The sequence below is a fragment of the Catharus ustulatus genome, chromosome 10 (assembly GCF_009819885.2).
Source record: "Catharus ustulatus isolate bCatUst1 chromosome 10, bCatUst1.pri.v2, whole genome shotgun sequence".
Classification (NCBI taxonomy): Eukaryota; Metazoa; Chordata; class Aves; order Passeriformes; family Turdidae; genus Catharus; species Catharus ustulatus.
In genome coordinates this window covers 9,707,519-9,728,030 of record NC_046230.1, presented here as the reverse complement: position 1 = coordinate 9,728,030, position 20,512 = coordinate 9,707,519, and the positions used below count along the sequence as shown (strand labels likewise).

The following is a 20,512-nucleotide window of genomic DNA, read 5'->3' as shown; positions in this document are numbered from 1 at the left end:
CGAGAATAGCATTGATAAATCCTACCTTCTAAAATAAAATAAATGGTGGCTCATCCTCTTGCTCTCCTCGTATGTTTTCATGAGGTTTAAGAGAGCACACAGACAGCTGAGAACAGAGGAGGTGAAGAACATTAATGGGAAAAAAAGGTCGGATGGGAACTGTTGTACCTACCAATATATTTCCCGAAGCACATCATGAAAGAGAGAAGGAGACAAAAGAAGATGAAAATATACCACAGGTGGGGAAAACACTGAAACCACCACCCACCCCAGTGCCAAAGATCTCAATTAAAAGGTGACAGATGTGTAAACTTGTTTTAAAGGAAAAGAAAAAACACAATAAAAGAGACGTTGGCAGGTTTAGAAAATAAATGCCAAATGTGTTCAGTCTTGCCTTTGAGCAGTGTTTCTTTTCAGTTGTCTTTTGTTTTTGTAAATTTTATTTGGTTCCCTGCAGTTCCCTTGCCAGCTCTGAGTGCTGGCCATAGATCTGAGAGATGTTGGCCCATCTTCCCTCCAAGGGCTGCCTGGCTTCCCTGCTGTGCTCAAGGCAGGTTACTTGTTCCCAAGCGAGACAAGCAGCTCTGTGCTTTAATTGCTTCTCAGCCACTCTGGCACCAGCTGGGGTCAATCGGAGTGAGAGCTGGGGAGAAACAGCAGCAACTCCAACCAGTGGTATTGTGATGGCTTTCAAAATGCAAAAGGAGCAGAGATCCAAGATAGAGCACTGCAGGCACCTTTCCACTTCTAAATAAACTTAGAGAAAATACAAGTGTAAACTCAACTGTTACTTTTTATGGTCTTGTCTCCTTTTAATTTAAACCTCTTCTGTTTAAAAAACAATGGTATATAAAAAGTGTTTCTGCAGTGGCAAAGAAAGAGAATACACATATTTCAAATACGAAAAAGTCTGAATTTGCTCCTTATTTATGCATTTGGGAATCCTTCCATTGTATTCCTCCTCTGTTCAGGTGCTGCTGTGCCCAAAAGTGGTCAGGCATGTCATGTGGAGTAAGGTGAATGTTGGAAGTCACCATGGCAAGCCTTTAGAAATGGGCTAGGACACACAACTTTGTGAAATGTACCACTGAAGAGCACAGACATGAATCTGACAAACGGACAAAATCTCCTTTCCTTTTTTAGGGCCAGAGAAATCTCTGTAAAAGAGTGTTAATTTCCAGTCATCCATATGGGGTCTTCATGCAAAACATAGAGTCTGTGAGAAAAAGGCTGGGCTTACCTTCAGAGGATGATTTACTCTGAACAACGGTGTGAAGGGCTGGGGAGACAAGAGGAGAACGAAGAGGTAGCAAAGCTCCTCATGCTATATGCGGGCCCTGTCAATGGGATTGTTGCTGAGGAGAGAGGCTGTGCCTTGGGGAAAGCAGGTGACTCCTGGGGCAGGGAAGCACTTGGAAAGCACCTCCTGGATCATCTGTAACTTGCTGCAGAAGCAGCTCCTGATGAAGACAACCAAAAATTCCCCCTCGGTGCACTTCTGCACGCAGATCTCTACAGATAAGGATAAGACATTTTTTGCATATTAGAAGCAGGTTTATTTGATGAAAGGAGAAAAGTATGGTCTCAGTGCCACATCAAGAGCATTACTATTTCTTACTGGGTTCTTTATTAACTACATGTACTTGGAAACATTTTTAAATTACAAAATGCTTTCTTGAAATTATTAGGGGGGATGTCTTCTTAAAAATGCTGTGGACTTCCTCTGCAAGGGCTGGGTTTTACATCCTAATGGGACTAAAAGTTTAGTCTGGAAATAGGAAGATTTTGCTTACTTTTGAGCAGATTTTTGAGAGCTTTATGGAGAGTGTGATGGGTCCCTCTCCTATTTGGGGATATTCTGCAAATGGAGGTCTTTGAAGTGAGCATCTGCCATCCCAAACTGTGAAAGGTGATTAGGCAAAAATTTATCTGCTCTTCAGAGAAAACTTATCCTAAGGATTTAGTTGAGGATGGCACTCATGGCATTAGATGCAACGAGGCATGACTTGCAAATACTAACCTATTAAAGCAATTAATTCATTTCCTCCAACAAATGGTATGATTAAAAATGTGCCTAGGGAATGCTATAAATATACATCTATGACTTGACTTTTCTTCCCAGGCATCTCTGGGTAATCCTAGTGAGAAACCTGTCTCTAAACTTAAACTATCAAATGAAAAAGAATAGCCAAATATTTTAAACTATTGCTTTTTATTATAATTACACCGGAGCACAAATAAATAAGCACTAAATTATTGTAAAATATTGTCAATGCACTAAAGAAAGCAGAGTTGATCTTCAAACAACATCTTATTACTTCAGAAGTATCAAAGTACATTTAATTACATCTTACCTAAAAAAATCAAGTACAAAAATGAAAAGAAAATTAATATGTATTTATACTGTGTATATAGAAACGGCTAATAATATATGATTACAGTTAGCCTCTAGCTACTCCTTAGTCCTACACAATCTCAGGCACATACCTGACAATTTCTAATGAAATATAAAAAAAAGCAACATGACATTCAGTTTCAAGATATTGGTAAATGTATTACATTGGAATGAACACAGAATGATTTAATTTTATTTAAAAACCCTGTCATTTAAAAACATAGTGCCATTGTCCACTTAAAAATAAACAACCCAAACCAAAAAACCCCATACTATTTTATACCATTTGCTTTAATTTGTCAAAAGGAGCGATAAAGTAGACATACATTGGCTAATATACGTAAACACATTTTTAGTGCAAGAATAACAAGACCTGTGACTTTACTGTGCTTTCTTGAAATCACAGTGCACCTTACACAAATTGCTACACTATAATGTTTAACTTCAGGAGTTTAAAGCAAAATAAGTGCATACCAAACAATTTCATATATACAGTCTCCATAAGTGTGTGTATATATGTGATCTGTATATATATACAGATTGCGTATTTATACAGACTACAGCTTTAATGACCGTGTGTAACTAAGCACTGTCATTCACCCTGTGACACAGAAGCTGCTGAGACAAGAGGGGATGTAGGAAATGTTTGACAGCGTTGTGATGGCAGCTCTCGGCAGGACGATGCGCCTTTTACCCGAGCCATGGGGTGGGCCAGCAGTCACGGGACAGGGCAGTGGCTGTGTCCTGCTCTGGCTCTGTCCCTGACCTTTGGAAACTTCTCCTCCTGAGCCTCACGTCCCTCCTCAGTAAAACGGCTCTCGCAAGCATGAGCTTTACTTCACATTTCTAAAGTGCTTAAAGGTAAGTGCTAAATTGTATTTTTTTTTTCATGTTGTTGCACTTTAAAACAAAAAGCCATTGTTTCCATGGGATACAATGGAGGTCTGGAAGCACGTGGGCAGTTATTTAGGAAGGACAACATAAACAGCAGTGAGCAATAAAAGCAAAACAAGGAGTTTGCAGTGGGCTAAGTGTACAAGCAAGTCTGCTTAGGACAAGAGTGCTTCAATTCCCTGATCATTATTCCTATTACGTCTCGATATGGAAAGGACACGATATGAACAAACACTACCAAGGACGGAACTGTTCACACTGGCACTGCCTTCCCCCAGCGGGTGTGCCCGGGGTCTGCGCGGGCAGCGAGGCTTCAAAGGAGCCGCTCCAGGAGAAAACCAGTGAGGACAAGGACTGGCAGAGCTGGCTGAATGCTGGCTTGTTTTGTCACCAGTGACTTTGTGCAGATGGGGGAAAGGGCTGAGCTAAGTATTCACACATGGACATGGAAAATTCTTCTCTTGCCACATTACAAGGAAGACAAAGCATGAACACTTGCTGAATAATGAACCTGTTATCTCAACAGATTTCTCATGACCAACAAGTTGTCTCCTCTCCAGCAGACTCTGGAACTTTGTGAGATCTCTGGAGTTGTTCTTCTGCCATTTTCTTTCTTTATAAAACAGAGAATAGCAAAATAGACAGATGGTGTATTTTGGATATAACGTGTTCAAAGATTCCCTCACAGCCTCTGGGTTTTTTCATGTCTTCTGTCGTTTTGGCAGTGAGGGTGTCTTCAAATCTGCATTTCCACTCTGTACCTATTCCATCCTTTGATATTCATAACACACCAATGTTTAACGTATGTGGATATATGTATGCACACATCTATGGGTATATATAGATACATGCATATACACATGTATATGTGTGTACACATATGCATATATACATATACAATAATGCTAATATACATACACACATATAAACACACACTTCATCTTTTACAGAAATCTCAGCTTGGACATCAAAATATACATTAGTTAATTAGTTATAAAATATTTAAAAACTTTATTTCAGAGGCTGAAAGGAAACTACTACTGATAAAACGTTACTGAAACTCAAACTTTAGCAATATAGATTACAAAAACCTTCTAAAATTTGTTATTTTTGGTCTTTTTTGATCAGCAATTACAGCTGTGGCAATGCTGTCAATATAATTTAAAAGAAAAGCCAATATAACAAGAAGTTTCAAACAATACACCTTTTCTTCTTGGTGAATATAACATTAAAATGATTGTTTTAAAGAGGGAATTTTGTACTACCAAACTTCAGACACATAGATAGAAATTTTAATATACAAAATATATGCCATAGATCTTTTTTTCTCCCTACTCCACCACAGTACAGTTTTCCCTCATCCTCAACAGATCCTTTTGGAAGATATTTCACCGTACAGATTTCACCCTCATAATCAGTATAAGCCATCTCTTTCTCCCGTTAAAACCAGGAGGTCATAATTCTTTGGTCATGACATAATATTCTGTTAAAATGGGTGTAATACAATACAGGATTGCGAGCCAATTCCAGAAGCAGCCAGGAAGATGAAATGGCATAGCCGGGAGAACACAATACGCGGGCTTCTGCTTCAAAACCGCATGAAATCAAGAGGGATTTCCCAACAGCCTTTCAAGGGGTCTGAAATCCAGCCCACAGAAACAACACGTGGAAATCTGACACGGCATAAGGAAGGATGTGCTGCTGGATTTAAAATAATAAACATGTAAACATATTTTGTCACCTTTATTTTCTGGACTGTTGGTAAATGTGGACAGGGATGGCGGCTGCAGTGGCACTGCCTCAACCCGCCGAGCGACCGGCTCTCTCCGCCAAGGGCTGCACAATGCTTAGTCACAGTGAACCATGGTCTCTGCTAAACAACAGAACGTCATCAAGGAAGAGATTCTGTTGCAGGCTTTGCTGCAGAAAATTTAGTTCCTTGGCCAAATCATTTTAGTAACTGGTTTATATAAAACCCAGGACAATTTATCTGGTTACCATTTTGGGAAAACAGGTACAGAACAATTAATATTTTAACTGCAACTTGGGTACCTGCACTTAGCAGTTGTATATTCAGTGTTTGCAGGTTTTCTGTTTCCCACCAGAACTCTCCCCTTTGTCCATCCCACCCCCCAAGCTAAGGACATCTAACAAGTATGACTCTAGTTATCTTCTACAGCCCTAGCACTGAGTTGTTTTGTACATTGTCCTCTCCAACAACACGTACAACCACATGCTTTTGTACAGAGGCCACATCTAGGCAGGTGAGAGAAATAAAAGAGTGGCAGCAGGAGTGGGGGTGAACAGTAGAATAGAACATAGAAAATAGGTAATAAAACAGTATAACAGTAACCTTATATAGTAAAATTCTCCATAAATTTTTGAATTTTTATATATATATATATATTTATATATTTAAACAGTGTATTAGTTTGGGTGTTTTCAATATATTGGTGAAATATTTACATTTTGATATCTTCTGGATCCAAAAAAATCCTGGATAAATATGAACGCCTTAATCCAGTCGGAAACTTAAATCTCTCTCTCGATTGACAGGTGAGCACTGTACAGGTGTGTTTTTTCCTAGGAAGTTCACCACCTGTAGGTAAGTCTTAGGTTAGAGCCTTTGCCTTTTAAAGAAAGCAGGCTACCTGTGCTTGGTGCCACACAGTGGAGAGGGCATCCTCCACAGGCCTGTCAAATTGCAGTGTCCCAGAAAACAGTCTGCTGTTTGGAATAAGGAGGAGGGCTGTACTTCTTGGTCCCGGCATTCTTTTTCCAACTCGGCAAAATAGGCATGCTGTCCTGTTTGCAGAGTCCTTTCTCTGATTTCTGTCGAGCTTTGATCTCTTTGCAGAGGCAACGCTTTTTTTCAATCATGTCCAGCATTGTATGGTCCCCTTGCAACCACTGCATGCATGTCACCTATTGGAGGAGGTGGATGAAGAAAAGAAGGGGAGGAGGAAAAAAAAAAGGGAAAAAACACACAAATAACTGTCTTGGTCATAGATTAAATATGCTTTTTCTTTGCAAAGTTAGCTTACTCTTATTTGAAACACTCTAATTTTATGAATAAAAATGTCTATGCCAACAACAGAAACAGAGTTAGTCTTTACGTCTAACTATTTCTTTAAGGAAAAAAAGGGTAGTAGAAGATCCCAGTTTTAACTTCTCCAGAGCACTAAAATCTAATAAAGATAAATGATTTTGGCTATGTAGCACTGGTTGGATTTTAAATGATAGAATAGATCTTAAAAAGGCACATGGATCTTAACAACATCCTTAAGTTGTGGAAATAAAAAATTCTGCACACTGAAACCCATGTTTTATACTGCTTTCCAAATCCAATCTGTCACATTAAAAGCAGGGTGTTAACATTTCTGAGTATCAAGCTAAATATAACTGTTAAATTTTGTTAAAATGATTTAATGAACACCATGAGAATTATATGGATTAACCTTTCCTACTCTGTGATATTTCATTAACTGGAAGACTTAAGAAACTCCATGTTTTCATGCATGTGGAATACTGGAGAATGTGATCGTGATCCAAAAGGGGAGGTTAGCATATGTTTAGCTGTAAGTACATGTCACAGCCCCTCTGAAGCTGAGAATGTGACTTCATTCGAGTTCAGTGGGGAGTTCACAATTGAAAATGTGTCTTCAGAAGCTTTAGACTGGAACAGAAATCACTAATAGTAAACTCTTCTGAAAGGGCTCATTGGTTTTGGATATCACTGTATACCTGCAGCTGAGACAACTTCCTCTCAACACTTTGCAAATTTGAAGTGATGTCTCTAGTGTCCCCACATTTATTTCCCAAGAGTTAAGGATTTGCGTGTAAGTAAACACATGATACTGTCCAGGTATATCTCTGCACTTGTCATGAAAATGAACATGTACAGCAATACTTTGGCAGAGTTTGTGGTTCATGAAGGAAATGTATCTTTATTATTAAGGGTATTTGCATGCATTTAATAATGCATATGCTTTCATTCACAAGTCTGAGAATGCCAAACATGGGCATACACCAAGTCCCTAGACCTGAGGCCTGGTTTGCCTAGAATTCCCTATAGAAACTTCCTTGGATCTCAGTAGTTTTCATGTTCAGCTTGAAGCATATTTAGCATTTATTGATAATAGATTAAGCAGATGTTCAGATCCTTAGCAGAAAACAAAACAAAAGGAATAAATCTTAAAAAACCTGCCAGAAAAAGTAATAAAAAATATGTACTCAAACAGAAAAATTAATAGAATATAGAAATGTCAGTATCTTTTGTAAAAAAAAAAGGGGCAAAACAGGATGAAAGAATTTTATCACAAGACCATGCTTACCTTATACACTAGATAGTACTCTGAGTAAAACAAGTTAAAACCATAATACGGATTTTGTTCTTCAATGTTCTTAAGAATTTTGAATTGCACACGTAACTTATCTGCAATGCATCCTCCTGAATGGCTGAGCCATTTCTTCAGGAATTCTGCTGTGCCTGCTCTTTAAATTGAATACATATTTTTAATTTCAGGCATGATCTAATGTTTACTGTGGTGTAGGTGGGCATGAGGCACAGTGTCTGCCAGGGCCATGAGACTTTCTTTGGGTGCCCAAGCTTGGTCCGAAATGCCCTGTCTGAATTGGAGATGCTCCCCTCCCACCCCTCAGCTCCACTCCACAGATCTTTGGAGAGGCTCTGCCTGACCCAGATTTCCTGCCACTCTGCTCACCAGTGGTGGGTCAGTACTTACACAGCAGTGTCTTCAGCTGGGTCCTCCTCCGTGTGGAAGGACAGGGACACAGTCTGTACACAATTCATTACACAAATATTCACCAGCACAGCGGCTCCTGTGCCGGGCTTGACGACAACAGCACTTGAGCATGGATTTCCTCTTGTAGGCACCGGGAAACACCTTCTCTTTTATAGCCCATCACGTCACAGGCAGAGCTGTGCCAGTGCCAGTCCCCACAGCACAGTGTGCTCCAGCCACCAAGTGTCACAAGCACGGCACGCAGCCCCGTGTGAGTGTCACACCCCGTGAGCCACCCCGCTCACCACCGTGCCACACAGTGCAGCGCCAACACCGTGCCTTGTGGTACCCACCTCCTGCAGTCCAGGAGCTATTCAAGGGGGAAGAAGCAGAATTTGGACATGCTGATTTCTAAAATGCCAGCTGCAACTTCCCAAAGATAGAAATGGAGTAGTAGAAAGTATCACTTACACAGACACTCTGCCACCCCCTGCAAAACAGCACCTAAAATATACCCGAGAGTAGGCAGCTCCAAAATCCCTTTTTTATACTGGCTACTGTATTTTGTTATGGTTAGTGAATCATTTACTGTGAAGAATTTGAATTTTCCCACTTTCCCAAACACAGATTTTCAAGTCTACTTGGGATTTTTTTAACGCTATTTTTGCTTGATGGCTAAGTCCTTCCTATCAGCTTCTTCGTAGGTGTACTGTCCACTTGGCACAATCCTCTCCAGGAACTCCATTCAGTAATGGTGTGTGCAGGGGAAACATGTAGAACTGGGATGAGCAAAGTCATTTGCTAAAATACACCAAGTGAGCACATACAATGTTGAAAGGCCTGGGGGAAAAAGAGCTTTAATATTAAAATAAGCCTAAATACTAAAGGGATATCTTTGATAGTTTTTCCCAGTTGTTTAGTGTTTAAGTGCAACAAAATGAAAGTATTAGGAACAAAGGTTCATGGCCACTGGAAGCTGCGGGACAGACCTGAGAGGAAATCCCCACTGCATATCAAGGAACTACAGAAATGACAACAAGCATGTTGATTATATGAAGTCCCACAATGTTAACTAAATTTTCAGTGTGTCCTAGACAAATGACAGGCACTGAGGCTCACAGGCCAGGACTCAACCCAGCTGTTTAATTGCTGTAAAAATGCTTGATGACTTCGGTAGAGCTCCTGAGGTGTTTAAAGCTAATGTGTTTAACACTGCAGTCTTAGGCCTCATCCTCCCAGTGACTGAACTCATGGCACTCACACTTAGTTCCAGCACTAATTTTTTTCTCATCCTCCCTCCTTTCTGGCTGTAGCCTGCTCCTCTGGTCATGCACCAGGTTGTTAATACCTCTGCTACATCATAACAAGGAATTTGTTCTGTGTGAGAAGCACAAAAAAAGAATGATGCTACAATCTAATTTATGGAAAAAAGTAGAGCATTCAAAACATTTTACAGCTCTCCAGCTCTCCTGGGAAAGATCCCATTGTGCTTGAGGAATGGTACACACACTGCAGCATGTCAGAGCTTGGCTGCAGATGTGGATGCACACAGACAGGCACAAAATGCATCAGCACTGGAGGTAACAGCCAGCAAGACAGAGTACAGGAGAGGAAAACTTGGTTCTGACCAAAGAGTCTTGGCCCAAAGCCTGTTCTTACTGAAGAGGGAAGAAAGAGCCAGAAACTAAAGTTAGGATAGTAAGAAGGGACCTCCTGGAGACTCCAGGATTTCTATCAGGTACTATATCCCATAATATCCTTTGGATTACAAAATTTGCTGATTGCTGACATCAATTTTTATTTTGATGGATTTTTTTACTCATTGGATTAATCAAGGTATAAGATACCTTCTATAAAATTTTTATTTTAAATCAATGCAAGAGAGTGAAGAAAAACCCATCTTCAACTAAGATAAAATAACTTTACACATCCTCAAAACAATGCAAAATTAAAATCTTTCAAAGTAAAAAATAGATCTTTTCTGGTGGGTGTTTTAATGCTTTATGAAGGCCAAAGAACAAGCTAGACAAAGTAGTTCCCTTCTCTGCAAAGCAAAAATGGGACTTTTTTGTGTGCCTACATTAGCAGTGGGCCTGACCTCCTATCTCATCGGTTTGAAATTTCATATTATTCCAGAAAGATAATTAGCAGTCCCAATGGTTTCCAAATACATGTATTGCTTAAATTAGATTGCCCTGAGCTAGACCACAGAACTGTCTTGGAGCAGAGGTTTGATGGGCAGAACGTGTCCAGTTCAATCGCTCTTAGAGGCCAGGACTTGAAGCCAGAGGTCAGTACATGCCATAGCTCTCTGCCACATCAGAATTTGCTGGGAAAAGCACACAATCCCAGGGAAAACTCAGAACAGGCTTTGGGGAACAGACAGTGACTCACCCTGCCAGGAAGCCCCTGGTGTCACAGTGGACTATTTCTGTTTTCTGTTGCCCTGGCCCTGTCTCTGCCCCGCCCTGGGCACCCCACCACTGCCTGCCGGACACTGCTGGCCCTCGCTGTGCCACGGCACTGCACCAGAACATCCACTAAAGTGCTCAAAAGATGGCTGTTTCAAGCAACAAACAGAAATGTAAATTAACATGGCTCTTTCTAGCTCTTAACCAGGCAGGATAGTTTGGTTTGGGAGTCATGTGTACTGATAGAAAAATAATAAAGTGTTATCCAATGATACAATTAAGCAGCTACTGATGGATACGACTTTACACATAGGCTAGTTGCGTTCACCTGCTGTAGAAAACATCTTGTATCCTTTTGTGGATGAATATCACACTGTGAGGTCAGATTCCTGGGCCCTTCAGGAACTGGACAATATCAGTTAAACTGCATCAGGACAAGTCCCAAGAAGGACTATGCAAGGCTGAACACATGAATGACACTGAAAAAAGACATTGTGGTATCTGTAAGTTACAAACAAAATGATCCCATGCAGCATAGACTTTCAAATGAAAAACATGATGGCTGTGAAAAGAAAAATCAATGAGCAGAACCAAAAATATAGAGTGAAACACTAGGCCTGGGACTTTTTGTTAGCTGAGAAAAATTTTACTTATTCATGTGTTACATAAATAGCTACAAAAATACATGGATGGATAATACTCTTTTCTTAGTAAAAAGCCATTTTGTGCTACAGAAGTCCCTCATATATCCCCTTGTCTCAAGCCAAGCTCTAGGCAACCTTAACCCTGAACACTGGGCAGGCAGGAGACAAGAGGAGGGCAAGTGCCAGGAGCAATTCTGCTCCTCCAGTGTCAGGCCACTGGGGTGAAGTGTGGTATGAGGATAAAGCCATGCTAATTCCCAGTGCTAAGCAGTGTTTCAGGAATCCTGTCATTGAAGGTGCACTATAATTTTTCACATGAGTGCCCGTGAAAATATGTGCTGCTAAAAATGCTACATGGGAGAAGAAATACCCAAACTATTGTACACAGCTCTATTAGTAATTGCTAAGTTTGAAAATGTTGACAATTTTCATTCATTTTTGGGTAAGCCTTTCAAACATTTGAAGTGACCACATGATATTTCATGCTCTGGATATGTCTGTGAGCAGGGTGTTCTTTTGTGGTGTTAAGTTCATACTTTTAATGACCTAAAAAATATCTTTCACTATAGCTGCTTCTCCTCATGACATCTTGGCTGTTAAATTCTTTGCTTGCCTTGTTTTAATGCTGTTGGTTTCTTTGATGTGAAATCAGAAACTCTGGGCAATAGGAGAGCCCCAAAATTGTGTTTCCATAATTTTTTCTTAGTAGGGTATGTTCCCACTTATTGTGCTGAAATTCCATAGGTTATGGGGCTGAGGATGTTGCTATTTGCTTCTGGCCCTAGTGAGCATCTCCCTCTCCTGCTGGATGAGAAGAGGGGATGACTCTTGAAGAATGGGGAAAACGACATCATACATCATGGCTACCATATAAAAATACCCTTTTCTTTGTTGAACTGCATAACACAGATAAAATAAAAGCCCAACAGCTGAAGTGAGGCTATAACAAAATGATCTTAAACTAACACAAAATACAGTGAAATAAAGAAAGGCACCAGGAGGAGATTATTAGAAATGTTTCCCAGATCTGTAAGCAAAGGGGCCTCTAACAGTGCAATCTGTGTGCAGTGCTACACATCATTCAGCAGAGCCAAGCATGCTGGTTTGTTTTGGCAGGCTGCAGTAAGTGAAGAAGAAAGGCTTTCTGAAAGCCACTTACCATCCTCTGGGAGGAAAAGGCACTCCCTCCCTCATGCCTGTTCTCAGACAGGAGTTTCCAACCTCTGCTTCCCACTGAAACTCTTGATGGCACTTTCTCTGGTTCAGATGGCTCCCAGCCCCCCGGCCAGGTAAGGTATTTCCACTGGGAAGGTGTGAAATCCCGCTCCTAGAAGGCAGTCCTGTGCCCCACGGGCAAGCACTGGAGGGCTATGTCAAGTAGCAACAGCGACTTCACTATCTGATACTCGTCTTGATGTGGAGGTCCTCTCAGCACATGTTCACAAAAGGGAAGTTGTCCAAGGCAGGAAGGAATTCAGCCAGAATCAGGTTTCAGAAAATCTGAGCAGAGAGATCCTCACCCATTTGAAGCCAGCAGGAATTTACCATCTGACCTCATGGGTCCAAGAATTTAACTATAGTTTGCTTAAACAAACAGTAGAAATAACCTCAATAAAAATGATTTAAAAATACTGCAGAAGAGCACTTGGAAAATTATGTTGGGCAAGATTTCTTTTGCTAACCGTGAGCTATAACCCTTGCACTGCTGTTGAATGTTACTTCCAATGGCTGTGAAAGTCAGTGAGTCAGGATGGAACTACAGGCTAAATTTGCAGTCATTCCCCTCCCTCTGACAGGGGAATTCTGGAGGGACATTGCCATTGAAGACAGTATAATTTGGCCCAGGATAGTTACTTGTTCGTACAGCTTGGTACTGCTAACCCATTCTCCTGTTACTGTCAAATTCAAAACAACAGTTGATTATTAATACAAAGGTGATTAAAAGTAACAGTCTGTTCAGGAACACGCAGGATGTGCAAGGTGAGCTGTGAAAGCAGACACTCTCCATGCAGTTTGGAGTGCCTGGGAAGGCTCCCTGGGGACAGTGGATTTGCAGAACTGCAAATTCCTCTCTAGGAGTGCCTCAAGTGTTTTCTAGAAGCCTTCCTCTGATGCCAGCAGCCGCATTAGAAGGATCCTGTGTGGTTTTGTAGTTGCATCACAAGCACAAGTGCACACACAAGGTGTTAAGCACTACACAATCTGCCCTTTCTGACCTTTCACAAATTCTTCTTTTCAAGGGACACAAGATCAATCTCTATTTTCCCTCTAAGAACATGGGAAAGAATTTCCCCATCACACTAGTTTTTATTTCAACAGAATGTGTGGTAGTGAACATTTTGTAATCTTACCCTGTACATATTTAACATTAAAAGCATTCAGTGACACCTGCTATTTCAATCTATGAAACAGCATATGCAACACATTTTAGGACTCTTATAACATTTGAATTGCTGTGTTTAAGGTTTTGATTTACATTATTCTGAATTTATAAACTGGAAATATGTTTTATTTCAAATTATACTACTACAGAAATAAAATGAAAGCAAAGTCCCTGTAAAAACTGTAAAACTAGAGTCCTGGACAAGCTACACTATCACTCAAAGTAATTACATGACACAGTACTGTAAAAAAAACTCTGGACACCTTTTTTCAAACTTAGAAGTCACTAAAAGACTTGACTACATTGTGTTGTGCTCTATGGCCTGACTAATCCACCACTTCAAAATGACTGACAGGATTATTTGGAGCTCCAGGAACTCCCAAAGATTCAAGATTATGAGCAATTAATACTTATCCTAAAATTAAATTAGCAGACTATTAGTAAACCTTCAGCACCTCTGGTTCCAGACCTCCAGTTTCATGATTCATTGCTTTCAATTACTAAATGTCACAGTTACTTTATTCAGAATCAGCCCTGCACATACTCCTATGCCTCAAGTTTTCCAGTAGCCCTCAGATTAATACTGAGGCTACTAATAAAGCAAAATTTAGGTGACAAATTTATTGTTCTGCTTTCCATTTTCATACTGGCAGTCACTCTAGCTATAGATCTTTCTGACCCTGCATGATTATCTTATTTGGAAACATATTCTTTTCATCTAAGCTTTTTTTTAACACCAAACAACTGCCCAAAATTTACTGCTTGATCACACTCTGTAAATGCTTTCGAAAGAAGAGCCTGTAAATCAACTGATATTGGGGATGCTGTGGAAAATCATCTCATGCATCTCAGTGGATCATCACAAAGTGCATTCCTATTGAGATCACCCATTAAAAATCAAAACTTCATCTATGCCTTTGCTAAGGAATAAATGCAGAACTCAAGCAACCCACCATTATACTTTCTGTAATTCACTGTAAAATAGAAAGGAAAATAAAATATTGCATTAGGTCAATAACAGGAGGGACAAGGACAGACACTTTGCTAGGGTTCAGTGATACAGAGATCTCCTGTGTACTGCCTTTTGTAGTGCAGCAGCTGCAGGGTAACTCTCTCATGTCCCAGATTTCTTGTGGGGGTTACTAACCCATTCTCTGCAGCATTTCCCCTTGCTGGAATGTGCTGCTCTGTGCCACAAGTGCTCATGAACCAGAATTCACACAGCAGGGTGGTTTGAGCTGTGACCCCACTGCAGCTGGCCCTGCCCATGTGTGGGCAGCTGTGCCCACAGTACAACTCACCTGCAGTCAGAGTTACTGTGAGTCATGGCAGCTCCGAAAAACTGCCAGATTCTAAATCTCACAGGGAGATGAACTGCCCTGAGAGGTGGCATGGAGCAGTGAGAGCTGCTGTGGGCGAGGTCCTTTCCTCCTCTGGATCCACAGAGTCTCTGTGGTCTGCAAAAGCACTCGTACAAGGGAGCTGAAGGCAGCAGAGTGAATGCTTTGGATACTGCTCGGACCAAGAAGGGCCCAAAAATTGAGAATGGAAGAATGAAAATAAATAAAAACTAGATAGTAACTTTGGAAGACCTAAGAACTGCAAGAAAGAGGACATTGAAACCTGTCCTAAAGTTACAAAAATGTGGGGACACCACAAATTCCATTAGTTTCTCCCTTTTATTGGACCTCATTGTTTCCAAGCTATAAAAAGCACATGACCTTCAGCACTGTTTCTATTGAAGTCAGAACTTGAACCCGATATTTAACTAACTTTAATTGCTGCAACAGATAAAGAACTTTACCACACCAGTTTACCAGCAAAGTTCCTAGGTCTATTCCTCTAGCACTGTCAAGAAAATGACAAAAAAATAATTTTAAAATTAAAGAAATATAAAACTAGCAAAATAATGTATGGAGGGAAAGTGCTGAAACCACTGAAAAATGCTTTACTTTAAAGTTACTTTAATTACAAGAAATTTTGAAATCTATTCTTACATTTCTCAATTTTTAATAGTGAAACTGAGTCAAAGATTATTTTCTTAGAGTAAATGCCATTTCTCAAACACTGTACAGATTTTATAGAGGGAAAAATGTTCAGGAAAATGACTGAAAACCAGCACCGAATGTTCAGAGATGATCATAGTCTTGTAGGTGGTCACAACTTCCTCTTAAAAATGTGCAAAAACATTATTAAAAGACAGCTATCTCCATTAATCATTTATTTCTAACTCCAGTTTGAAGTGCAGTTAAACAGCAGTTGCTGAAGTTATAAACCATCCTGAGAGTCTCTGAAGAACACAAAGGTGTAAGAGCCTGCCTCGGTATGAGATACCACGACTGATGTTACCCCACAGCAACATCATGCAATTTGATTTTTATCAGGAATGGCTAAACTATACAGTACCCAAATCTAATATAGACATGATTTCCTGGCACACAGGATGGCTGAGATACAGCAAGTGACTCAGCCTGGCATCTGTGCGCTTTAAAAAATGGGATTCATTGAGTTCAGACATTCCCTGTACCATGCTTCTGTTTTCTGTTTAAAAGGGATGGTGCTGCTGACAGAGTGTATGAAGCAGCACTAACACACTGAACCAGGAGCAGCAGCCTCCTCAACCATGGAGTGACTTGGCAAACTCAGCTTAGCCTATGCCAGCAGCATGGGCTGTGCTCAAATTCACATCTCCAGAGCAGGAAGGAAATTTAAATATCCAGCTTAAAAGGAAAGGCTAAAGACAGTGCAGGACAAAGAAAACATTGAGAAAGAAAGAAAGCATTCTTGTTAACCTATAGACACATATCACCTGTAACATAATCAAACAAACTCAAACAGTAAAAACGCGCTGCTTTTCTCTTACGGTGTTTTAAAGTTTGGTGCCAAGAACCATGATCTGACCAATGTTAATTTTAAAAATGCATATTGCTATTGCTATTATATTTCTCATTTTTATTCTCTTCTACTGTGAATTATACAACTGTGATCAGAAACACCAGACAGCAAATGTGTTTTTCCAGACTGTAAAAGGCATAAGATCAGGCCACTGGCCCACAAACTCCTATCCCAATTAGTGGAATATGTCCTTTGTCCAGTTTATGTTTTGTAGAGGAAAAGCATTCCTTGGACATTATAGTTACAGCTCAGGAGTAAAATGGGAATTTGCTTTTGATGTCTATTAGGTCAGAATTTAATCCTCTAACTTTAAATTAAAAATGGAAAGTATTTTCTATTATGCAATTTTAGTTGGGGTTGAAGGGTCTTCCTTACAGTGCATCCATCACCCTGCAAGGTTCTCAGTATTTCCTGCATTAAAACCTGTTTTCTGAGGTTTTTCTGAGTAGCTGCTGCCACACTGCTGCAGTAACTTACTGCACACTGAGACTGGTCCAGCTGGACAAGCTAGTACAATGATAAAATTAACTGTGAAGGGAAAAAATGTAACACTCATAGGTCTCATAGAGAAACACAGATGATAATAATTTAAACTTCGATTCAATGGGTAACCTAAAGACATGCTCAACTGGAAAAAGTGTATCTGTCATACTCCTGACTAACAGAAATATTTTGCTATTTAAGATAAGCCAGTGCTTTGCTGCCTCAAGGCCAGGAAACTGAGACTACAAACAGCTGTGTGGAGATTCATTTTACAAAGGGCTAATAAATGATTGTTAGCTGTTTTAATAAATGCTTAATCAATTGGCAATTATATGTTACTGTGAACTGCAAAGGGTAAGAGATTTGACAAATAGTCTGCAATGCACCCATAAAATCCACTCATAAAGTTGGGTATTTTTAACCATTCCTAATGCTCACCTGCACTGGAGGAACTTTCTTTCCAGTCTAAGGCCCTTCTATATCCAGTATCTATTCATGTAAGATGTTATGGATGTAAGTCACCCCTAGATTGACAGCAAGTCCCTCATGTGTATAGAGCTGGGATCTGCAGCACAAGAGTCCAGCTGGTTTAGGGCATTTCTAAACCTTGGAGCACTTGATCTGCATAAGATACAGACAGCCAAAACTACACAAACTGACCTGTTTCCAAATATTTTTTACCTACAGAAAACTGTCAGGAGAAACACCAATATATTTACCATTTTGGATCTGAAAAATTGGAAACCTTAAAAATGAGTAAAAAGAATAATCTTTTAAAGTTATCATTTAAAATACATGATGTTTTTATTTTCATTGTTTTAACAAGACAAAATGAGAGTAAAATTAGGTTATCAAAAGTGGGTGCTGGCATTCATACTGTTTTTTAATTGACATACACATAATGTTTATGAATAGCCACACATTTCTAGTGAAAGACTATGAACAAACACACGTACATATACAGAGATAGAGAAACGTCCTATACATACATACATGAGTGAATATACATATTTATGTGCATACAGTATACAGACGAGATACTATACAGGTACAGTCAGTGCAATATACTGTATAAGGCTACACAAACACCAAGAGAGTCTGGTGGGGTGGTGAGAGCCATGAGAACAAAGCCTGGATGGTTGTGACTCAATGCAGACAGGGGACAACCTGGCTGCTCTGTGTCATGTTTTATGCATCAGGCACACACAGTTCCAACAGAAACATGGTACAATACCCTCAGCCCAAAAAAGGAGGACAAGTGGGAGTGAGTAGAAGAAACTGAAATGTGTATGAGCAGACAAATAAGGTTGTTCTACTTAGGATACAGAATGTTTGGTTCATTTACAGAGAATGCCTATATATAAACCCATGCTTTCATGAATTCATGCCATTTTTTATTTCTATCTTTTCCTTTAAGAATATTATAAAATTCTTGCCCTGAGTTAAACATAAATACACACAGAAAAGGGGGTGGGGAAAAAGGAAATTGCATGCTTCTGGGTTTTTTAAAATAAATTTTTAACCAAGGCACAATGTCTTCAAGAGTGGTTGCAAGACCATTTGAAATAAACTTAGCAAGTGCTATTGTTCTGAGACTGTGGCAAAACTAATTGTTTGCATACAAAAGTCACAGAACAAGTTTTGAAGTGAATTTACAAGTTTTAGAAGAGAACAAGTAAATTTATTACATATGCCTTAAAGAGAGATTCCCTGAAGAGGAAGGAATGCTACCAATGCTATCAAATCAAATTATTTTATAGGCAACTTATTGATGCTTGGACTGAAATTATTTCACACAAATGACATTATATATTTGCTTAACATTAGTTGTTACCTATTTTTAATAGAACCATGTACAGTGCTGTAAGAGCAGCTAAAAATGAGATGAAGAACTTCCAGATAATTTTCAGTTTCTTTAGCAGGAAGTACACACAGTGGTCTCAGTGATTCAGAGAGCTGCAAGAATCACAGCTCAGGCACAGCTGATCAATGATGGCATAAGACTTTCAAGAATGTATCTCTGTCATTGACTTCCATAAATGTTTTATTGGAAATATTAATTGCTAGTTCCTGTGGATCCCACTCTGTACACCCAGGCTCAAGTCTGACTCCCAAAAGAAAGGTCAGGGTGCAGAGGCCATGCTTGGCTGTTACCCCACATTCAAGTCTTGGGCTCCAGACACACACAGTAGTCATCAGCTTCCAGGTATTCTGGAGGGTACCTCAAATTCCAGGGAACAACCACATTCATTGTGCTGCATTGGCTGCAGCATCTTTCCCCATAAATCTTTCTGTTGAGCTCACTGTTTTTCAAAATCTTGAAACACACCATCTCAACTCTATCAAAACCAGGTACAACACAGCACCTCCCTGAAACCTCTGACCACACAGGTGAGATCTCATCTCTGTCCTGGCCTGTTCAAGAAACTCTAACTCCCAATCTGAGAAACAACTAGGCAAGGACAGTAAAAAAATGTTGAACGTGAAAGTGAAAACCTCATAAATGCCATGTTATCTCATCCTTTGTCAGAATATCATTGCATTTGAAAGGTTTCAACAATTTCTGTCACGGAGCTCACCTCTTTCTGTTCTCTGCTGACAAGCTTAAGCTAGTGCAAGAATAAGATAGGGTAAGGGAATGGAATACTCTTTCATCTCCTCTCTTCCATCACACCTGAAATAGTGGCAGCCACACCAGCACTCGAGGGCAAGGCAGGATAACAGACTAGGTGTGATGCTCAGATCAGTCACTCTGTCCCCACATCTGACACTCTCTTGCTGTGGCATTACTTTTTCTACAGCTGATCTGCTTTCACCCATTACTGCCTCCCCCATCACATTTATTTTGTGCCTAAACCCCTTGCTATGACCCGTATGGAGAAGAAGAATTACCAAAGCCATGTTGTGCCTTGGCAGGTACCCTGACAGCAGTGCATGCTCAGACCCACCTGTGCCTGCTGTCCCCAGGCTGGGGGACATGCTGCAGTTTGGGGCCATACTTGAAACAGAGTCCTGGCAAAGCAATGCACTGGCCTGCTTCTGCTGCATGACCAACCCAGCTGAAGGATGAAGAAAAGATGTTGGAACAGCAGCAGCAGGCTTGTCTGCCAGCAAAAGACAGCTTTGACACATCTGCTTCTCATGCCAATCAGTCAGGTGTGCCTTGGAGGTGAGGGATGATGGATGTCACAATTCCATCCACTTCAAGGTTCACATTTTCATTTTGATTTTTTTTTTTTTAGATTTTAATTTTTAAATAAGCATTCTCTATTTGCAGTTTTTATATTTAGAAACCATTTGCACTGCTCTGGACCCACGCACTGATTATGTAAGACCAGATTCAAGCTGAAACTCAACACAATGCAATGTGGAGCCTTCCCCAAAGCATTAACATTCTTGTTGTTGCTCTCATCCAAAATGTTGACAGCACATTTGGCTGGACTGTCGACAGCAGAATTTTGCCTTCATGTGTGCAAGAGGTTTGCCTTTGCAGGAAAAACCCGGAGCTGTGGAAAGTAATCCAACTGCTCCCTCTCGTGGGCACAGGGCTCTGCTACACTTTTGAAAGGCACAAATCGCGTAAATCCGAAATCCTACAGATTCTTTGCAGTGCTGAGTCCCCAGAGGGCTGTGTGACACTGCGGGACACAGCTCATGCCTCA

General features: G+C 40.2%; 1 protein-coding gene across 5 annotated transcripts in view; it reads right to left on the bottom strand.

Annotated features, from left to right (window-relative positions):
• Positions 1 to 2,193: 2,193 nt before the first annotated feature.
• The window catches only part of NYAP2 (neuronal tyrosine-phosphorylated phosphoinositide-3-kinase adaptor 2), a 136,179-nt gene continuing 117,860 nt past the window's right edge, over positions 2,194 to 20,512 (bottom strand). For all 5 annotated transcript variants that reach the window (XM_033068174.2, XM_033068175.2, XM_033068170.2 and 2 more), the window contains one exon: positions 2,194 to 6,214. In XM_033068174.2, the coding sequence (XP_032924065.1) occupies positions 5,987 to 6,214 (228 nt within the window). In that variant the 3' untranslated portion in view covers positions 2,194 to 5,986. The remainder of the gene's footprint in view (positions 6,215 to 20,512) is intronic.